The sequence below is a fragment of the Dipodomys spectabilis genome, unplaced genomic scaffold, assembly GCF_019054845.1.
Source record: "Dipodomys spectabilis isolate Male_0828 unplaced genomic scaffold, ASM1905484v1 ptg000512l, whole genome shotgun sequence".
Classification (NCBI taxonomy): Eukaryota; Metazoa; Chordata; class Mammalia; order Rodentia; family Heteromyidae; genus Dipodomys; species Dipodomys spectabilis.
In genome coordinates, this window is record NW_024871189.1 from 501,207 (window position 1) to 516,112 (window position 14,906).

Sequence of the window (14,906 nt, forward strand, 5' to 3'; positions counted from 1 at the left end):
AGCCACGGTGTAGGAATGATGCGGAGCACTGCTGAGGCTTTTGGTTCCTCTGTGCACAGTAAAGAGAAGTTCAGTGTCACTGAGCTTCAAGCATCGGCTTCTGAGCAGGGCTGGGCGCTGGTGGCCACGCTGTCGACAGCACCAGGCGCGCAGGCCCAGGGTATTGAGGGGGTTGATGGCATGGGCTCATGGGGTGGAAGGTCAGCCTCAGTGAAAAAGCTCAGAGTAGTGTGCAGGCCCTGAGTTCAAGGCCCAGAATTGGATTGGCACAAAGAAGAAAAAAGCTAGCTGTAGACAGGTAGTGCTGATTGCTCACTGCATAGAGGGGCAGCAGGCAGCGGGGGGTTCTAGGGCGCCCCTGGGTCTCCTCGGAGCTAGCTGGCAGCTTTTGTCAGGGCTGAGATCACAGGGATGAGCCACAGGCTGGAGCCAAGTGTGGAGCCCACTTGGGTGCGTTGGAGCTGGCGGGTGTGGGAGTCGGTGGGCTGGTGGTCGGGCCAGCCCGGGCTGCGGGTTCGGTTCGGGAGCTGGGGTGTCGGCACACCTTAAGGAACAGAACGTTTGACTTTTCACACTGACTCCACCCTCGAGCATGAACCAGACCAGAGTGTGCTGAGCCTCGGGCTCATGGATGAGAACCCGAGTTGGCACCGAGGGCCGGAAGACACGTGGGCATCTCAGAAGGACGGGGCGGGCGTGCCCACTCTCCGGGTCCCTCTGACCCTGAGGCCTGCGGGCCACGGGGCACTGGGGCTCCAGCCCACCGTCCATGCTGTCACTTTGCAGGTCACTACTTTCTCCAGGCTGCTCACCGGTCACGACTGTGAGGCCTTAGAGGCAGAGCTGCAGGGCTTGGCCTCCAGACCCACGCTGCTGTGTCTGCAGCAGTTTGACACGGAGAGCTCGTTCCTCAAGAAAGTCAGGTGAGCTGCACCTCCCCCCCCATTTCCTGTACACCCTCGCAAGGCCCCTCTGTCCCGCCTCTCAGCTCCCATCTTTAGGATGCTTGTTTCGGCTGTCTTTCTAAGTGGTCTGCTTTTCAGAAGGGAAACCACAGCGGCCTGCTAGTTTCTGTGCAGCCTCTGCACTTTTGGGGGGAAATTCCTTGTCCCTTTCTTAGATGGAGAATTCACTTAGAGCCGGGCGCTGGTGACTCTCACCTGTAATCCTAGCTACTCAGGAGGCTGAGAGCTGAGGATGGTGGTTCAAAGCCAGCCCAGGTAGGAAAGTCCATGAGATTCTTATGTCCAGTTAACCCGCAAAAAGCCAGAAGTAGAGATGTGGATCAAGTGATAGAATGCTGGCCTTGAACAGAAAGCTAAGAGGCTGCACCCAGACCCTGAAAACCAAGCCACTGGATCTGGAGGGAGGGAGGAAGGCGGCGGGGGGGGGGGGGGGGGGGGGGAGCTGATTTGCATATTCCCCTTTTTCTTCAGAAGCTGCCTCGAGGACACAGCTGGGGACAGAGTTCTCATCATCCAGACCGACTTCAGTGACACCACCCAAGGTGGCCAGCTGATCGCCTCGGCCAAGTACGCTTTTCAGGGTTTGTCTCTGAAACAGCGTAGGGAACCCAGATTTCTTTAGGACTTTCTGCCCTGAAGCCAATAAACACAGATATAATCATAAGAAAGCGCTCCTCCTTGGAGACTAGGAGAGCTAGAGAAACTGCAAAAAAGAAAAAAGAAAGGCTGGAGACGTTGGTCAGGCCGTAGAGCACCTGCCCAAGGCTCTGAGTTCAAACCTCAGTACTGAGAGGGACAAAAAAGCCAAAGAAAAGTAAATAATAGAGTGTTAATAGTCAAGTTTTTGGTCTTTGTTGATTTTTCAATTGCCCAATTAGAAGTTACTGCAAGTTGAAAGGCACAAAACTGTATGAATGCTTTTGGACATCTTTATGGTGTTCCTAGTGGAACTCTGATACTCTCCGGATTAACTATGTGAAATACCAGATTAACTGTGTTCATTTGGCAATTATCAAGATTATGGCAGCGTGCTATAGAGTGATATCTGGGCGTTTTAACACACTGGAGGCTGAAGTTCCTTCAGAGTTGTCAAACCCCGCCGGGTCCAGCCTTGGCTCCTGGGCCCCGGCCCCCTGGAGGGCCAGCCAGGATGCTCGGGGTCTCCTGGAGGGCCGGCCAGGCTGCACAAGCATCGGGGCCCTGTGATGGGGGGGAGGGCAGGCTTCTGGCTGGTGGTGGCCCACTGAATGAGCACCTGTGAGTTCGCTCACGGGGAAGAAGTGCCTGTCATGAAGTATGACAATGACTTCAGGCTAAAACTCCTGTCACCAAGGGTGGCCCCGTGGCCTGCCAGACCCCCACTGCCTTCCACAGTGTGGCTTCCGCTCAGTGGCTGGCTTGGAGTTGAATTTTTTTTTTTTGGTCGGTTGTGGGGCTTGAACTCCGGGCCTGGGCGCTGTCCCTCAGCTCTTCAGCTCAAGGCAAGCACTCTACCACTGGAGCCACAGCACCACTTCTGGTTTTCTAGTGGTTTATTGGAGCTAGGAGTCTCATGGACTTTCCTGCCCGGGCAGGTTTTGAACCTTGATCCTCAGATCTCAGCCTCCTGAGTAGCTGGGATGACAGGCGTGAGCCACGGCACCCAGCTGGGATTGATTTTGTTGTTGTTGTTTTTGGGTCCGGTCGTGGGGCCTGAACTCTGGGCCTGGGCGCTGTCCCTCAGCTCTTCAGCTCAAGGCTAGCACTCTACCACTTGAGCCACAGTGCCACTTCCAGCTTTTTTCTTTTTGCTTATGTGGTGCTGAGGAGTCGAACCCAGGGCCTCATGCATGCAAGACAAGCGCTCTACCACTGAGTCACCTTCCCAGCCTAAAAGTACTCTATGATTTATTTTTTTATTTGTTGTCGGTCATGGGGCTTGAACGCTGGGCCTGGGCGCTGTCCCTGAGCGCTTCAGCTGGAGACAAGGGCTCCACCACTATGGCCACAGCGCCACTGGGATTGATAGTTGTCTGTTTTGTTTCAACAGGTATTCTGCAATCAATGAGATCAACAAAGTACAAGAGTCAGAGGGCCGCATCTTCGTCTACTTCATCACAAAGCTATCCCGGATGGGAAGTGGGGCATCCTATGTGGGTTTCCATGGAGGTAGGACCCCAGTGTCCCAAGTGTGTTCATTTAGTAGTACCTGGTTATTGCTTTGGGAGTCCCATATCTGAAACCAGAAGATGAACCCCAGGACATTGTCTTCAGATACAATTAGATCTCATACCTAGGGTCATGGTTCATAGCTAGCCTCTTAAGCCCGGGCGTGGTGGTGCACACTTATAATCCCAGCACTCCGGAGGTTGGGGCAGGAGCACCGCAAACTCAAAGCCAGCCTGGGCTTTGTCATAAGGCTCAGTCTCAAGAGAAAAACACCCAAGGCATCGTCTGGGGCCCTGTGGTGGCCTCAGCGTGTCCTGGGGGCGTCAGGGCCCTGGGGCTGGCCGCCTCCTTCCTGTGTGGCCTCCATCTCCTGACCCAGCACCTGCACTGATCACTGCATCGGCCCTGAAATGCAATGTTCCCATCTCCGCATGTCTCTTGGTCTCTTGGTCTCTTGAATGTTTACCATCTGTGTGGTATAAGGTGACTGGTACTTTAGAAACAGAGACAGCCGGGTGTTGGTGGCTCACGCCTGTCATCCTAGCTACTCAGGAGGCTGAGATCTGAGGATCACCAATCAAAGCCAGCCCAGGCAGGAAAGTCTGTGGAACTCTTATCTCCAATAAACCACCAGAAAACTGGAAGTGATCCTGTGGCTCAAGTGGTAGAGTGCTGGTCTTGAGCTGAAAAGCTGAGGGACAGCACCCAGGCCCAGAGTTCAAGCCCCATGACCAACAGAAAGAAAGAAATAAACAGGGACATGGTGGCGGGGGGGGGGGGGGGGGGGGGCCGGGGGCAGAGTTTGGCTTAGAAATCTCATGGATAATGGAAAGCAAATCCAGCCAACACCACATATCCCTTTTCTGTGTGTGTGCGTGTGTGTGTACATGCGCATCTGTGCGTGTGTGCACACTGGTACTGGGGCTTGAACTCAATCTTACCCTTTCTTTTACTCTTTTCACTCAAGCTAGCACCCTACCACTGGAGCCGCACCTCCACTCCTGGCTTCTTAGTGGCTATTTGGTGTTATGAGTCTTTTAGATTTGTTTTCCAGGCTGGCTTCAAACCGTGATCCTCAGGTCTCAACCTCCTGAGTAGCTAGGGTGACAGGTGTGAGCCACGGTAGGTGCCAGACTCCTTTACTCCTTTTGATCATGATAATGAGAGGAACTCCGTGGAGAATTCCAGCCTTATCTGTCTATCCTTTGCGGTATTTGTCTGATAGCTTCTGATGTGTCCAAGGCCTTAGGCTCTCAGCAGCCGTGGAAGCGGGCCTGGCCTGGCGAGCGTCCCTGCTCAGAGCTCCCGGGGAGGCCGGGGAGGGAGGGAGGACACGGAGTGTCTGGTGTTCCCCGCAGGGCCGTGGCGATCCGTGCACATCGATGACCTCCAGAGATGCACGCTCATGGCCTCCGATGTGACGAAGCTGCAGAGTTTCACCATTAGCCAGTTGTTCCGGCCGGGAGTCCCGCCTGCACCCGAGCGGAGAGGTGGCCATCTGGGGACCACGCAGGGGTGGCCGGGGCGGGCGGGAGGCACCGCGTGTGGCAGTTCGCACTGGAGCCCCTTGGAGCCTCGGCGCCCGTCCGTTAGCGAGAACTCAGCCGCGCCCGGACCTGCCGTGTTCACCGCAGGAAGCGTGCCCGCAGCCACGTGTCGGCTGTGGGGGGGCGGATCCAGGCCCGGCTCCCGTGTGGGTGCCGAATGGGAGATTTAGGCCTCTGTCTGCATGTCACACATCCCTTACCTGGGGCCAGCACTGCTGCTAAGGACAGGGACACCTGACAGGTGGCGGCCCGGTGCCGGCCAGCCCCACCCCTGCGTGTCCGGGTGCTGTCCTGAGTGACTGTCTGCTGTGTCTGCAGGGGAAGGTGAGCAGGAGAATGACATGGACATAAACGACACCTCTGGGGAGCTGCCGGAGACAGAAGCGGAGTCGGGGGGTCCGGAGGAGATGGAGTGGGAGGACTCTGGCCCCGGGGCGGCCGAGGTGAGTCTTCTGCAGGCACCGGAAGTGCATCTCAGCCCCTGGCCAGACGAGGGTAGAGAGCAGCCAGGCCGCTGTGCTGGGTGTCGGTGGAGCTCTCCCCTCTTCCCTCCTCCCCGCCCTCCGTCCTGGTCATCAAGGCTGGCGGCCTGGGCGCAGGGGGCGGGTACACGCCCTCCCCCCCGCCCCCTCCGCCTGTAGTTCGGCCGTGGCCTGAGCTGAGACGCTGTCCGGGCCCTGGCAGGTGCTGGACACCACGCGGCTGCTGAGGAGCTGCGTGCAGGGTGCGGTGGGGCTGCTGCGGGACCAGGGCGGCACGCGCAACATGCGGCGGGTCTCCATTCTGCTCAGCCTCCTGGACGAGGACCAAGGCAACGGTTGGTACCCGTGGGGGGGGCTCCGGTCTGTGCCTGTGCCCAGAGGGGCTGGGGGGCCGGCTCCCGAGGGTGGAGTGGGCCCCAGGGTGCGGGCCCAGCCCCTCGGGCAGAGCTGACAAGGCAGAGTCCATGGGCGTCTCTCGAGCGCAACTCTAGGATTCACCAGCCAACTGTGTCCCCTGTGCCTTTTATAGCCGCTTTCCTGTGCGTGTCCAAGAAGCGCCTCCACGTCCTCCTCTGCAAGCAGGAGGAGAATCTGCTGTGCAGCCTCAAGGCGTGGGTCTCCAGGGAGGCAGCCAACCAGGACGCCCTCCAGGAGGCTGGCACGTTCAGGTACCCGCGGCAGGGGGCGCTGTGGGGGTGGACGCCGCAGGGGTGGACGCTGCTCCCGCAGCCCCTCCCGGGCTGAGGAAATGGGGCGGGAGGGCTGCTGCCCCCCCCCTCCGCCCCCTAGCCCCAGGTGCCGCTGGGGAGTGGGTATGGCTGAGTTCATTGGACGCTACTCATGTCTCTTGGCGTTCTTTTCATCATAACGTGAGAACCAGCATGGGGACACGCACCTGTAATCCCCGGCTGTGTGGAAGGTGCAGGCACCAGGGTTCAGGCTATCCTGAGAAAAGTCGGTGACCCTTTTTCCAAAACAAAAATGAAAACAGGGCTTTGCTCACGTGGCCGTGTGCTGGCCTGGCGTGTACCAGGCCCTGGGTTCCCTCCCTAGGGTGGCAAAAGTTCTGGTCCTCTAATTTTTTTCCCATGGCTGGCCCTCTGCCACTTGAACCGCACCTCCCCTGCCAGCCTTTTGCTGGTTAGTTGGAGATAACAGTTTCAAAGATTTGTTTGCTGGCTGCCTTCACACCAGAACCTCAGATCTTAGCTTCCTGCCTCGCTAGGATTACAGGTGTGAGCCACGGGCGCCCAGGTCTGTTTTCTTCCTTTATAAAGCCCGGGGATTGTAAAACTCGTTGTAGAGCACAGTTATATATTCAAGGCAAATGTCTCTCCACCTTCATGGTGAAGCTCCAGCCTATTAGCTATTGAGTTAATGTCTGTCCACCCTGCTGGTTGCCTCTACCCGGACATTTCCATTTATGAATGTCTTGTCCTATATAAAATAATAGTAGGAAGAAGAGGAAGAGTAGTCTAGGTTTCACCTTGCAGTGGTGCTGGAGTTGGAGGATTTGCAAGGCCGGGGAGGGAGGGAGTTGTGGGGGCCCTCCCCGGGCTCCTCTGTGCCCAGCGGTGTCTGTCCCCGTGACAGGCATAGCCTGTGGAAGCGGGTGCAGGGCACGGTCTCCCCGCTCCTGGCCAGCATGATATCGCTCATGGACCGGGACGGCAACCTGGAGCTGCTGACCAGGCCCGACACGCCAGCCTGGGTGCAGGCCGTGTGGATGTTCATCTTTGGCGACGTCAAGTTCCTGGACATTCCTCTTGTGGCAAATACCATGGCGTGAGTAGGAGACTCATCTTACAGGGAGGGAGGGAATGAAAGGCACGCCAGCCACGCGCTCTCGGGAGCATTTGCGGCGGTGAGCGTCCCCTCTAGAGTGAGGACTGTCTTTTCGTCATGGCTTGGAGGTGGCCTGGAGGATGGCGGGGGAAGGCGGCCGTGCGCGTCTCTGTTCCCCACGGAGGCTGTGGAGCCGTCCGCTCTCTGCGCCCCACGCTCTGCGCCCTGGCCTGCGCCCGGGCCTGCGGGCGCTGGGCGGCCCTGGGAGCCCTGTGGGCGTAGGCGCAGCGGACCTCCCGACGTGGCTGTCTGGATCACAGGGAACTTTGGGTTGGGGCCTGGCCGAGGACGTGTACATAAGAACCAGGACTCTGAGTTGCCCGCTGAGGCTCTGTGGTAGAAGTCAGGGCAGTGTTGGTATCCACGAGGGAAAACCTCATTTTAACTGCCGTAGTTATGTACAGGGGAGCCAGGGCACCGCTGGCGGGGAGGGGAGGGGAGGGGAGGGGAGGGGAGGGAAGGGCAGGTGCATCCCTAGAAGACCTGGCTCTGCCCCAAGACTTGGCTATTTGCTTGGCCTCTGCCCACCTTGATTTTTTTTTTTCTCCTCGTCCTGGGGCTTGAACTCGGGCCCTATCCACCCCTTAGTGTTTTTGCTCAAGGGTAGCACTCTACTGGTTGAGCCACAGTTCCACTTCTTGCTTTTTTGTTGGTTAATTAGAGATAAGAATCTCAGAGACTCTTCCACCGGGGCTGGCTGTGAAGCGTGATCCTCAGATCCCAGCTTCCTGAGTAGCTGGGATAGGGGTGAGCCACTACTGCCTGTCTTGGATTTGGTTTTGCTTTGTGAACGAGGGGTGTCGTGTGGCTGCTGCAGCCCAGCCGGTGCTCCATCCACACTCCGTAGTCTCACTCCCATGTCCCCGCCGCAGAGCCAAAAGTGAGATGCCGCCCATCCTGGTGCAGAGTGACATGAGCCTGCCCGAGCACGAGTCCAACAGCGTCCCGTTCAGCTGGAGGATCAAGGACTACCTAGAAGAGCTCTGGGTCCAGGCTCAGTATATTGGCGACGCCGACGGTGAGGCCACCCCAGACCGGTGCAGGGCAGTGTGGGTGGCTCCACCTTTCAGAGACCCGCTGACCGGCCACAGGCAGAGCGGCAGCAGTGAGCGAGCGCTCGGTTCATCCGGGAGATTTTAACTTTGCCTGTGGAATACCTCTGTGGAGAGCGTCTCCAACAGGGGACCCAAAGCCTCTAAATCACACTGTGAGGAGATTGGCAGCGATCCACGGCAGCCAGCACCGGCTAGCAGCCAGCGACCCTTCCGCTCAGGGAGCGGTCGCTCCGTCCCCCGACAGTCCCTGGCCGGGCAGCTCTCGGCTTGCCTGTCACGTGCCCAGGGTGCTGGTTGTTGTCACTCCAGAAAAACCAGCCGTGGCCAAGATAGCTTAGAAAAGTTGCCTTTTACCCACTGAAAAACTGTTCTCACAGCACTGGTCAAACTGCTCAAAGGAGCCGGGCACCAGCAGCTCATGCCTGTCATCCTAGCTATTCAGGAGGCTGAGATCTGAGGATCACAGTTCAAAGCCAGGCCGGGCAGGAAAGTGCCTGACCTCCAATTGACCACAAAAGCCTGGGAGTGGCACAGTGGCTCAAGTGGTAGAGCGCTAGCCTTGAACATGAAGGCTCAGGGGCCCCAGGACTGACAAAAACACTCAAGAGACCTTGATCTGGGCCAGCATTTTGCCACTCTGTTGGCACAAACGTGCTTTTCCAGCACGGCATATGAGCAGGCTCCTGTGTGCCGGAAGGCGGGCCTCTGGCTGGCGGGGTTCTCCAGTGTGACCCCGGAACTGTAGGCATGCAGCACAGAACTTGAGCTGTTTCAGATGTTGTTTTTCATGTTTTTCCTGCTTGGCTATTTGTGACCTAAGCTTAAGGTAGATTCTGCCTTTGATCCATTTTCCTTTTGTCGGGCCCATGCCTGGTCCCTTCTCTGCAAGGTCAGGCGGCCGACGTCACTGCGGTGAGCACAGTGGTGATCAGCAGAGCACATGGTGTCTCTCACTGAGGCCACTGTGTGGCTTCCTGTCTGCCTGCAGGGCCCTCTAAGAAGTTGGTGGAAATCTTCCAGAAGACTCCCCTGGGCAGGTTTCTCGCTCAGCTCCCTGAAGAACAGCAACAGGAACTCCTGCAGGACTTCACAAAGGACTTCCTGCTCTTGACCAGAAGGGTGTCTAGCTACCAAGAACTTGAGGTAGATATTAACACCAGGAAGATGATAGTAACGCGAGGAAGATGACATTAACACGAGGTAGACATGGCGCTCGCCGCAGGTGTGGCTTCCTGCAGCGCGTGCTGTCACGGGGGAGCAGGACGGGGTCCTCACAGGCCTGGGGGTGGTAAGGCCCCTCCAGCGGCTCACCACACACGGGCCAGTCCTAGGCCACTGCTGGGGACTAACCGACTACAACTTTGTTCCCTGCAAGTCCTCTGATTTCTTGGTAGCATCTTCTTTTTAAATGTCAAGTTTTAGCCAGGTGCTGGTGGCTCACGCCTGTAATCCTAGCCACTTGGGAGGCTGAGATCTTGAGGATTGCAGTTTGAAGCTAGCCAGGGCAAAAAAAACTGAGACTCTTACCTGCAATTAATCACAAAAAAAGCTGGAAGTGGCGCTGTGGCTTAAGTGGTAGAGAGCTAGCCTTGAGCCAAAGGATCCCATGGACAGTGGCCCAGGCCTTGAGTTCAAGCCCCATGACCAATGAAAAGAAAAAAGAAAAGAAAAAAAAATGGATTCTAGCAAATCAGTGGATTCTAGCAAAAAGCAACAGGGGATTAGGAGCCTGATTTTTTAGTTCTTTTTTCTTGTCTTTGGGTAACTTTTCAATAGTTCAGATTTTCCGCAGGGAAATGTGTGTTCGTAATCTAGCTCCCTGAGAGCCTTTGGTCCTCTAGGTCCTGCAGATGGCGCTGTGGTCCTGCATCGGAGAGCTGCAGGCGGTGGTCGGCCAGCCGGAGGCTCCGCTCTCCCTGCCGTGGGTGCATCTGGCCTATCAGCGCTTCGGGACCCGGCTGCAGACCTTCAGCCGAATCCTGGCCATCTACCCTCAGGTTCTGCAGAGCCTGATTGGAGCCCCGCAGCAGCACAGGCCCGAAATGGTACAGCCTCTGTGGGGAAATCCCGGCGAGCGCCGGGGTCCTCCGTGCCGGGACGCACGGGCGAGGGGGAGGGAGGGCACTGTGTCCCACATGGGGAGGCCTGCTGGGCACACACGCGTGACCGTGCCAGGATGTTGGGGGAGGGGGCCATAAGCCGGCCCCACAGGAGCGGCCCTGAGAGAGCCCTGGCCTCAGGATCCCATCGCCATGTGGAACGGAGGAGCGGGGACCCTCCTGAGTCGCGTGCCTCTGCTCTTGGCAGACACTGGACACCTTTGCGGCCATGGCCTGTGTGGAAATGCTGACGAGAGACATCCTGACGCCCAGCCCGCAGGCCTGGCTGCAGCTGGTGAAGAGCCTGTCCATCCCGCTGGAGCTGGTGTGTTCTGAGGGCTACCTGCAGGAAGGCGGCGGGGCCACCGCCAGGGCTGTCATCCGGCAGGTCAGGTGAGAGCTGGGCCCCGGCCGCTGGGGGCTCGCCTCGGCCTTCCCTTGTGGGCCTACAGCGTCCTGACGCGGGAGCCAGCAGGTGCGTTTGCTGAGCCCTTCCTAGCACCAGGAGCTCACCTGATCCAGACAAAGGATCACCCCGGGGGTCCGGGGATCGTGGAAGCAGGGCAGCGAGCATGGCTGTAGAGGGACAGCCCTCAGGGCTGGGGGTGTCCCGCACGGGTGTGAACACCAGGAGGGACTTAGCTGCAGAGCTGTGGTGGGGACCACGTCAGCGCAGGCACCGAGTGGGAGACACAGAGGCTGCCTGTGCCCAGCCTCAGCGAGAGCGCCTGTAGGTCAGGAGCCTGGCACAGCCTGGCACAGGCTCTTCTTCCTTACCCTGGCTCCCTTCCTATCCCCGCCCCCTGCCCCTGCCCCCCACCCCTCCAGCCTCTCAGGCTGCCTTGTCAGCACTGAGTGAGCGACACTCACTCCTCTTTGGTCAGAGCCCAGTGGAACCGCATTTTCTCGGTGGCGCTCTTCGTGGAGCACGTGCTCCTAGAGACCCAGAGCCAGCTTCCCGAGCTCAGCCCGCTGGTGACCGAGCACGTCCTGCTTCTGAACAAGGTAAGCGCTGGCCTGGGCTGAGTCCCCCCCTCCCCCTTCCTCCCCACCCCCCTGGGGCAGGATGGGGCCTGGTGAAGAGCGGGCCTGATGCTTCGGGCCTGTGACCCAGGTAGTCATGAGACACCCAGGAGAGTCACAGCCATGGCTGGCCCGGGCAAAAGCCCAAGATCCTCTCTGGAAAAACAAGCTGACAGGGCTGGGGGCATGGTCCAAGTGGTAGAGGACTTGCCTCTCGGCTTTGAGTTCAATCCCCAGTACTACCAAAAAAAAGATACAGTGCCTGAGCTCTCCCTGACAGTTCCACGCGAGTCAGGCCAGCGCACCCGCCCCGGTGCTCATCCACCCCGTACGCTTCCTCCCCCCCGCCTGCGTCTGCCCCTGGCACCTCGGCGATTTTCCCCGGCAGTACAAAGTGGCAATGCCAGGAGTCTGCCATCACAGTCTGTGATGGTTTCAGTGCACTCCCTCTCCTGGTCGCTACATCAGGGTGGGTGACTTCAGACAAACTTGCTAGTAGTTGTGTGCCACAGGATCCCTCAGGGTATGTGGTGTGCGTGATTGTGTGTGGTGAGTGTGTGAGGTATGTGTGATGTGTGTGATATGTGTGTGGTGTATGATGCGTGTGGTGCTCAGTGTGTAGTGTGAGGCGTGTGTGTGTGGTATGTGTGTGGTGTGTGGTATGCATGATGTGTGGTGCGTGTGTGGCGTGTGTGATGTGTATGATATGTGGTGTGTGTGTGGTGTATGTCGTGTGCATGATGTGTGGTTGTGATGTGTGTGGTTGTGGTGTGTAGGTGTATGTGATGTGTGTGGCACATGTATTGTGTGTATATGGTATGTGTGGTGGGTGTGTTTCACATTTTGGTACTCATGGTGCTGAACATCTTCCCGTGTGTCCCTGAGCACTTGTGCATCTTGCTTGGAGGAATGTCTAATTCCATTGTCCATTTTGGATTAAAACATCAAATTGATCTGGGTATTAAAAATATATCAAGGATCATGGTTTGAAGCCAGCCCTGGCAGAAAAAGTCCATGATATTCTTACCTCCAGTAAACTATTCAGAAAAAGCTGGAAGTGGCACTATAGCCCAAGTGGTAGAGTGCTCCTCTTGAGCACAGAGGCTCAGGGACAGCACCGGACCCTGAGTTCAAGGTCCAGGACCAGCAAAAAATAAAATAAAAAGTATGTAATATATATTACATTAGATATGTATAATCTCCAAAGGTAATTAATCTTTAAAATTCAAGGTGCTGTGGCTCAAGTGGTAGAGCACTAGCCTTGAGCTGAACTGCTCAGGGACAGCGCCCAGGCCCTGACTTCAAGCCCCCTAAGACTGGCACCAAAAATAAATAAAGTAGATGATAGGTACGCCACCAGTCATGGTGATCTTCTTATTTAAAATTTGAAATATCTCATAATGGTAGGAAGTAGACCTTCAAAGAAAAGAGGAAGAGGGCTGGGAAGGTGGCTCAGTGGTACAGTGCTTGCCTCGTATGCATGAGGCCCTGGGTTCGATTCCTCAGCACCACATAAGCAGAAAAAGCCAGAAGTGGTGCTGTGGCTCAAGTGGTAGAGCTCTAGCCTTGAGCTGAAGAGCTGAGGGACAGCGCCCAGGCCAGAGTTCAGGCCCCATGACCAGCCAAAAAAAAAAAAAAAGGAAGAAGGGAAAAATTCAGAAATTGGACATAAAGACCAACACAGTCAGCAAAGGCAGCCAAAGGGTCGGTACTATGAAAGAATGCAGAAGGCCTGGCACTATAGATGCCCCACGACCTGCCCGCCCCGCACCTGCGTAGCAGGCCCTTCCCTCTGCTGCCTCTGCCCTACCTTACTGCCCGCACAGCTTCACCCCTGCCCACCCCATCCCACCCCAGTGTCTGCAGGAGAACTCTGACATCAAGACGCCCCGGCCTTTTGCGGCTGTGATGAACTTGCTCTGTGACTGCAAGGACAAAGCCAGCAGTTCCTTAGCTAGGTGAGCCCTGGCTTGGGACCTGGATGGGGGCCAGCCGTCCTCCGGGGCGGCGTCCAGGTGACCACTGAGCACCTTATGGGTCCTAGGTTCGGCCTGCAGCCGTGCCTCGTCTGCCTGGGAGACGCCCAGGACCCCGTGTGCCTGCCCTGCGACCACGTGTACTGCCTGCCCTGCATCCAGACTTGCCTCACCCCGGGGCAGATGCAGTGCCCTTACTGTTTAACCGAGCTGCCAGACGACTTCTCGCCGACGGTTTCCCAGGAACACAGGTGAGGCATCTCCTCTTTCCTTCCTGCCTTTCTCTCCTTTTCCTTTTCAACTACAGATTCAGAAATACCTCTCTCCTCACCTTCATTTGGTAGAAAGCCTGGCTTCAGAAAGCTCCCTTTACACAGATTCAACTCAAGAACCTTCCCAGACATCAGGTGCCCTAAAAATTCTTCTCTCCCAGTCAGGCACTGGTGGCTCACGCCTATAATCCCAGCTACTCAGGAGGCTGAGATCTGAGGACCACAGCTCAAAGCCAGCCCAAGCAAGAAAGTCTGTGAGACTTTTATGACCCAATTTATTAGCAAAAAAGCCAGAAGTAGAGCTGTGATTTAAGTGGTAGAGCACTAACTTTGAGCAAAAAAGCTAAGAAACAGTGCCCAGGTCCTGAGTTCAAGGCCCAGGCCCGGCACAAAACAAACAAAGCAGATCTGAAGACAACAAAAGTAAGAGAAATGAAGCGGAACACTCACAGAAAGAGCTCCCAAATGTAGCCGTAGCTTGTCTTTTTTCCTTTTCCCGTGGTGTTGGAGGTGGAGGCCCAGACGTGGTGTGTGCTAGGTGGGCTGGTTGGCTCCGGTATCAGCTGCTTTTCCTTCCTGTCCTGCTTGGGTGTGGCTGGGTAAGACAGCTCTTCAAGCTGTTTGAGAAAGAGACATCCAGACGTGGTCTGGTAGTTTCGGAGCCCAGCCTTGACCTAGCCAGGAGCTCGTTGCCTCTGTTGATTCTGTTTGAAAGCACTCAGGGCCTTGGGCTCTTGGCTTTTTCCACTCAAGTCTGGTGCTTCACACTTCAGCCACATCTCTAAGCTCGCTTTTTGCTGGTTAGTTGAGATCATAGATTTTTCAGCCCTGGTAAGCTTGGAATCTTTTTTTTTTTTCTTTTTGTCCGTCGTGGGTCTTGAACTCAGGGCTGGGCACTGTCCCTGAGCTCTTTCGCTCAAGGCTCGTGCTCTACCCCTTCGAACCACAGCTCCACTTGCGGTTTTCTGGTGGTTCATTGGCAATAAGAGTCTTGCAGACTCTGCTGCCCAGCTGGCTCTGAACCCTGATCCTCAGATCTCAGCCTCCTGAGCAGCTAGGGTCGTAGGTGGGAGCCACGGCTTCCCCGTCCCCTGTCCCCCTGGCCTCCACTGACTGGTCTCTGGCTGAGATGTCACCTCCCTCAGGAAAGCGATCGAGAAACACGCGCGGTTCCGGCACCTCTGCAACTGCTTCTTCGTGGACCTGGTGTCCACGATGTGCTTCAAGGACGGCGCTCCCCCGCGGAAGAAGGTGGTGGACAGCCTGCTGTCCTTGCTCTTCGTGCAGAAGAAGCTCCTGCAGGACGTTCCCCAAAGTGAGCTCCCCACACCCGGTCGCCCGCCTCGTTCCAGTGCGGGACCGCGCTGGGGACTCGCCACCCGCCGCGCTCGCGCGCATGCTCTCTCTCGCTCTCTCTCGCTCTCTCTCGCTCTCTCTCTCGCTCTCTCTCTCGCTCTCTCTCGCTCTCTCTCGCTCTCTCTCGCTCTCTCGCTC

The 14,906-nt window shown here is 56.9% G+C and overlaps 1 protein-coding gene across 1 annotated transcript in view; it reads left to right on the forward strand.

Annotated features, from left to right (window-relative positions):
- Rnf213 (ring finger protein 213) overlaps window positions 1-14,906 on the forward strand; it is a 90,100-nt gene that overhangs the window by 52,797 nt on the left and 22,397 nt on the right. Inside the window, exons 29-44 of the mRNA XM_042670012.1 lie at window positions 787-923; window positions 1,437-1,532; window positions 2,995-3,113; window positions 4,472-4,603; window positions 4,979-5,103; window positions 5,345-5,477; window positions 5,672-5,810; window positions 6,736-6,927; window positions 7,860-8,005; window positions 9,031-9,185; window positions 9,884-10,087; window positions 10,350-10,534; window positions 11,026-11,146; window positions 13,022-13,122; window positions 13,209-13,391; window positions 14,558-14,727. Coding sequence (XP_042525946.1) covers window positions 787-923; window positions 1,437-1,532; window positions 2,995-3,113; window positions 4,472-4,603; window positions 4,979-5,103; window positions 5,345-5,477; window positions 5,672-5,810; window positions 6,736-6,927; window positions 7,860-8,005; window positions 9,031-9,185; window positions 9,884-10,087; window positions 10,350-10,534; window positions 11,026-11,146; window positions 13,022-13,122; window positions 13,209-13,391; window positions 14,558-14,727 — 2,338 coding nt within the window. The remainder of the gene's footprint in view (window positions 1-786; window positions 924-1,436; window positions 1,533-2,994; window positions 3,114-4,471; window positions 4,604-4,978; window positions 5,104-5,344; window positions 5,478-5,671; window positions 5,811-6,735; window positions 6,928-7,859; window positions 8,006-9,030; window positions 9,186-9,883; window positions 10,088-10,349; window positions 10,535-11,025; window positions 11,147-13,021; window positions 13,123-13,208; window positions 13,392-14,557; window positions 14,728-14,906) is intronic.